Source organism: Macadamia integrifolia, chromosome 7 (assembly GCF_013358625.1).
Source record: "Macadamia integrifolia cultivar HAES 741 chromosome 7, SCU_Mint_v3, whole genome shotgun sequence".
NCBI lineage: Eukaryota > Viridiplantae > Streptophyta > Magnoliopsida > Proteales > Proteaceae > Macadamia > Macadamia integrifolia.
Genome location: NC_056563.1, coordinates 2,351,918 through 2,358,340, shown reverse-complemented (window position 1 = coordinate 2,358,340; position 6,423 = coordinate 2,351,918). Strand labels below are relative to the sequence as shown.

The 6,423-nt window shown below is 35.7% G+C and overlaps 2 protein-coding genes across 2 annotated transcripts; both read left to right on the top strand.

Moving 5' to 3' along the window:
* Window positions 1-92: 92 nt before the first annotated feature.
* LOC122083340 lies at window positions 93-1,813 on the top strand. Its single transcript, XM_042651099.1, has 4 exons — window positions 93-245; window positions 377-535; window positions 626-784; window positions 1,134-1,813. The coding sequence occupies exons 1-4, from the start codon at window positions 239-241 to the stop codon at window positions 1,154-1,156; spliced, it is 348 nt and encodes a 115-aa protein (XP_042507033.1). The 5' UTR covers window positions 93-238; the 3' UTR covers window positions 1,157-1,813.
* A 956-nt stretch (window positions 1,814-2,769) lies between these two features.
* On the top strand, window positions 2,770-3,796 carry LOC122084182 (receptor-like protein 56). The gene is made up of 2 exons (XM_042652263.1): window positions 2,770-3,232; window positions 3,318-3,796. Exons 1-2 carry the CDS (start codon window positions 2,770-2,772, stop codon window positions 3,794-3,796), a joined length of 942 nt encoding a protein of 313 aa, XP_042508197.1.
* The last annotated feature ends 2,627 nt before the right edge of the window (window positions 3,797-6,423 follow it).

Sequence of the window (6,423 nt, the reverse complement as noted above, 5' to 3'; positions counted from 1 at the left end):
CTTTACCCTTGAAAAATCGTCTTCTAATGTCCTAACAGGTATGAGCTAGGTAAAATATTTCTATCTATAGAACAATAAATGGATATTAATCCCAAAATATTTTTTGTTTTACCTTGAAGGGGAAAAAAAACCCATCTATTATAGTAGTTCTTTTTATCTTCCTCTATTTTCAGCATTACAAGGAGCAAGAAATCTTCACTACTTGAATCTAAGAAAAAACAATCTCAGCGATGGAAGTATGAGAGGTACGTACATGCTAAGAAAATACCCAATATGCAATCTGATACATGCTAGGGAGAAAAGGTTTTCATTATTACTAATTAAATTCTATCAATTAGATCGTAATTGCTCTCTTTCTTTACTTACCTATGTCCAGTATTATGTGAAGTAAGGAATCTTCGGACATTGGATTTAAGTTATAGCAATCTCAATGTGGAACATATACCACATTGTCCACAACAAAATCATTCTTCTTTGGAAGAACTCATTCTAAGTGACACTTTTGCCACCAAAGACTCGGATGCTCTTCTAGAAGGTATATATTAAAAGGATCCTCTGTGAATTGTAAAATCATTGCAGTAAATCTATTGACGAGTGATATATACATTGTACATGTGTGTTGCAGGATTAATATGTAGATGGAAGAAATTTAAACGGTTGGATCTAAGTATGAATGATCTCAATGATGAAAGATTACCCTCTTGCCTATTGCATAACAACCCTATGCTCGAAGGGCTTGATCTGTCATCGAATAATTTAAAAGGTTCACTTGGATTCTCAACAGGTACCAATGCATTATTAATTTAAGAGGAACATTTGCTTTTACAAAGAAAAAAAAAAGTTATGATTCTTTTCTTCCAGATTATCAAGCTTCTCCACAATCTAAGTCCTATCTAAGTCCTAATTTCTGCATTTTCAAGTTCTTAGGAGACTAGATTTATGTTCGGTTTCAGACACAATTTTTATATTCAATGGTAATATTATAGGCACAAAATATGCTTCTTACCATCGAATAATAGTATTTTTTAGAACATTTGGACGCATTATCTAAATTATTTAAATAAATGCATTAATATTATTTGATTATAATTGTCTATTCAATATGATGGTTTTGCTTTAAATCTCTAGGACAGGACCCACTAATGGTGCTACTTGAGCAAGTTGGGCCAAGTTTTTACAAAAGCTAGACCCAGCCTGAGGTTTCTTGAATTTGGCCCTGGTCTGGCCTAGCTGGGTCTTCACTGTGATACCCAAAACCAGCCGAGCTCAACTGAGCTCAATCTTGGCTAGCCTAGAGACTGGCCAAGTGTGAGCGTATGAAAGGTTCGAACTGTGGGAATGAAGGAACTGGGAACTTCTTCTTTTTTTGAATTTCTTTGACATTCAAGTCTTGTGAATTATAGAAATAGAATAGGGATAGAACAGTTTATTTGGATACAAGATTGTACAAAATGAATTTTTTTATTTATTTTTTAATATAATAAACACATTCTTTGTCGTTCTAGATTATAGAAGCTATAAGACTTATCAAAGACCCAAATTAAATGCTTTGAAAACGAGTAGGAACAATCAATTAACACTTACAATAGATCCTACAAAAACAACTTGAAAATATATTAAAAAAGAAAAAAATTAGGCCCAACCCGTCCGGTCTGTCTTCCAAGCCGAGCTTAGCTGAGCTCTGCAAAAATGGACCGGGTCGGCCTTGGGCTGAAGTGATGATATTCCATTTCAATTTTGGGCCGATCCAGGCCTGGTTGTACTCTACATGTCATAAACCCTTGCTTCTATTCTTTCGTTTTTTTTTGTTTTTTGTTTGGTACAACCCTTGCTTCTATTCAATATAACCAAATCGTTCTTTATTTATTATATAAACAACAGATATGGACATACACAGCACACTTTTTTTTTTCATAAATGAAAATCTTATTATATTTTTATTTCTATTCTACAGGGCTTTGTAAACTAAGGAAGTTACGGTACCTGAATCTTGGAAGCAATTCAATTGACAATATCAATTGGACATGTTTGAGCAGCCAATTGAATTCTTTGCAGAGCCTTGATCTTTCTCAAAATCAAATACCAGGCACCATTCCTCCTTTAGTTTCTAACCTAACCTCTCTTGTCAATCTTGATCTTTCCAGTAATAAGTTGAAAGGAGTGGTCTTCTTCTCTATGTTTGCAAATCTTTCAAAACTTGAAGAGATTAACCTTTCAAACAATAGAGAGTTAAAAGTAGAAACCGAGTCCCCAACTTGGGTTCCATCTTTCCAACTAAACTCCTTAGGCTTAGAAAATTGTAAACTTAGGAACATTCCCCGCTTCATTACCACCCAATACAGCTTGTCTACTCTATCTTTGTCGTACAACTCTCTTCAAGGAACAATTCCGTCATGGTTGTTATATAATGCTACATTGTTTGACTTGTACTTGAGTGGTAACCACTTTCATGGCCCATTTCCTCTGCCCATAAAAAACAGAACATCAACACTCCAATATCTTGACATCTCCGACAACAATATTGAGGGACAACTTCCTGGAAACATTGATGTGATTTTCCCAAAATTATCCTTCTTTAACATGTCCACAAACAAACTTGAAGGTTGCATCCCTCTGTCATTAGCCAATATAATTCAACTAGAGCTGTTAGACTTATCGAATAATTACTTTGTAGGCGAAATTCCTCATACATTAACTCAAAATAATACTTCCTTGTTTATTTTAAGCTTATCAAATAACAATTTGCATGCAATAGCAAGCGTTTTCAACATGATAGATCTACAACTCTTAAGGCTTGATGGCAATCGCTTCACAACACTCTTCCCAATTATTCCATCAACCCTTCCTTCACTCAAGCTCCTAGACATAAGTAGGAATTCCATTTCCGGCTACATCCAAGATTGGCTGCCTGCTTTTCCACAATTGGTCGCACTCCTTATGAGAGGAAATGATTTTTTTGGTTGCCTTCCAACATCATTGTGTCAGATGCAACAATTACGGTTTTTGGATCTTTCAAATAATCGTCTGTCTGAAAGCATACCTTCTGGCCTCAACAACATCACCTCATTGCTGGAAAAGTCAGAATTACCACTTGCTACAGATATAATGTCTCTCGACTACATGGAAGTAAAACTCAAAGTGAATTTTGCCACAAAGAAAAACTTGTACTCATATGAGGGTCTTCCTCTTGCCCAGATGACAGGGATCAATTTGTCTGTAAACCAATTATCTGGTCATATTCCATCTCAAATGGGAAAGCTGATAGCCCTGCATTCATTAAACCTTTTCTCACAATTCTCTAATGGGCTATTTTCCAGAATCATTTCAAGCTTTGAAATTGTTGGAGAGCTTGGATCTCTCTCACAACAAGTTGGTGGGAATGATTCCTCCTCAAATGATTCGACTCTCTTTTCTTTCCACTTTCAATGTGGCCTTCAATCAACTCTCAGGCAAGATCCCATATGAGAACAATTTTGCTACTTTCACCAAGGATAGCTACATTGGTAATCCAGGACTTTGTGGACCTCCAACTGAAGTCAATTGTTCATCATCACCTCAACCACCCCACAAGGAATACAAGGAAGGTGATGTTGATGAACAAAGTCTCATCGACAATGACTTATTTTTCTATTCATATGTGGCTATTTCTTACATCTTGGGATTCTGGATTGTTGTTGCTCCTCTTCTTCTCAGCAGAAATTGGCGTAGGAAGTACTACAAAGTTGTGGATGGATGCATTGAGTGGTGTAGTGATAGGTTATTCTGGTTCTTGTTTTATATCAAAAACAATTGGTAGTCAATTACCACTCAATAATTAATAATGGAAGAATTGTATTGTGTAATATGTAAAGTCACTAATTCTCTAGGTTCTTCTGGTTCTTGTTTTATATCAAAAACAATTGGTAGTCAATTACCACTCAATAATTAATAAAGCAGTGTAAGGGAAGAATTGTATTGTGTAATATGTAAAGTCACTAATTCTCTCTCTCTCTCTCTCTCTCAAGTAGCCATGAATAAGCTAAGGAGAATTACCTATCAAAAAAAAAAAAAAAAAAGCTAAGGAGAATTAACTTTACTCAGCACACTAGAGAGGGGAAAAAGAATACATGTGAGAGGAGTTGATCCTTAGACCTTCTGCACTCTTGGCGCCTACTCTACAAGTGGAGGCTGGAACCACATTGCCCGGGTATAGTTATATAAAAAATTTCTGGCCTGATAAGCACTCTCGCCAGGCTTATGTATTGAAGCCCAGGCTCCAGCCGGATATTTATGGGCTCCTACCTGACTTTTAGGCCATGTCTAGGCTTATGTATTGAAGCCAGGTGGAGCCCAGATATTTATGGGCTCCCACCGGGCCTGATCAGGCCGTTGGCCAGGCTTATGTATTTAAGCCCAGCCTCCAACCTGGTATTTATGGGCTCCCACAGGATCTGCGTTTTTTTTTTTTTTTTTTTTTTTTTTTGGTTTTTTGTTTTTAGGGGGTTGGAGGGTGTGGGGGAGTTGAGTCTCAGCCAGAGAAGTCTGAAAACAGAAGGAAAAAGAAGGTTAGCATGATATAAGGAGCCCACCTCCATACACAGGGAGTGCGAAATGACCATCATCTCACTCGTAAAATAAAAAATCCTATACTCGGTTGGATCCCTCCATGCGTTGGTTCTCATTGTCCATTGTATTGATGCAGGACCTGGCAGCAATTTCTCCCCTCAAAAAAAAAAAAAAAAGGGGGGGGGGTTGCATTTATAGGGTATGATTAAATGATTAATTATCACACATTAGAGAGAGTTCTTATAAAAAGACTTGAATTAGACTGCCGTTCTAAAATACTTACTCCTCGATTTGTTCCACTCATGGTTTCAAGTATCAGTATCATATCAAATTTATTTGTCAATACCAATATCGATACCTAAATCTTTGATCCACTTCTACGTTTCCTGTACATGATTTCTTACTCAGAAGTGTAACATATCCATTGTGCGCCACTTCGATCCAACCATTCCCCATTTCTTTGACTTGATGATGATAAGTGATAACAACACACGTTTCTAATTACCGCATTTTAGAGATAATGTTTCTCATATATTAGTGGATTATTTGATCTAATAAGGCCCATCATCATCCTCTAACCTCACACTTCTGGACCCTAATAACCAGAGCCCTATTATATCAAATAAAAATTTCAATTGGTGGGCCACCTAAGAAAACTTATTCAACAATCCTTGATAACACCATTACCATAGGGTGACGGACGATCCCAAATTAAATGAAATGTAAGCATTTATAGCCTTAAATGTCTAAATTAATGGCTCATATAATTTAATTCATTTAAATAATAATCAATGTCTTGTAAGTTATAACCCCATTCCCATGAAATTAATTAAAATGAAACTACTCCCACATCTTAAGTCAACTCAATAATATTGTAACAACAAAATAATAATAATAATAATAAGGTGGAGGATTGCTACCAGGTTCTTGCGTCAATACCTAGACCAATGCAAGAGTGTGCATGGACATTCACATAGGGGGGTAAAGCGGTCTTTTCACATAGTCATACGTCCAAACGTAGGGGGTACAATGAGACATCAATCTTCTCCCAAATAATAATATTCAAAAAAAAAGTTTCCCATGATACCATGTACTGTCACCATCTAACGAGTGGTTTTTTATTGTTTTTTCTCTCACCATCACCATGTGAGGGTATGTTACTTGGCTAAATTTTGGTTCACTTCAAGGTATAATAGATACAAATCAAATCAAAATCGAATAATTTTTATGACCTAAAAATCAAAATTGAATTATTTTTTTAATCTCAAAATCAAAGCCGAATTAAATTTGGTTTGATTTCTATATTAGATTTCATTTGGTTTGTATGTGGTCTCAGTGATTTGACTCAATTTTAAATTTAAGTAAAAATAACATGTTAAGACAAATAATATTGGTGAAGAAATTACCATCTCAAGAAAATAAATTCCCACATTTAATTTTTGTAAAGATCATATCTCCTACTCCTAACTCTAAATGGAAGAGAATCAGTTTTGGCAATTAATAATAAGCAAGTAGAGGAAGCTTCTTAGGGGATGGAGAGGGGTTTAAGAATTTAGAAGGAATGGATTAAGAAACAACTAAAACTTTCCTTCCAAATTTTTTTTTCTTTTGGTATCATATTTTATTCTTATTTTATTTGGCTGTCTTTCTCCAAGTTGTCTCCCTCATTAATCCATGTTGTTGACGAGTTGTCACTTTTAAATGGCCTTTTTTCCATTTCTTTTCCTGCTCACTTCCTCAGAAAACATTAAGAAAGAGAAGAAATAGATGCTTCGTGGATGTTGCCGGTTTCCATGGAAAACAGCAATTGATCCCTTTCCCTTTTCACATGTCTCTCATTCTTATACTAATATGTGCACGAGAGTTTAGATTGTCTGC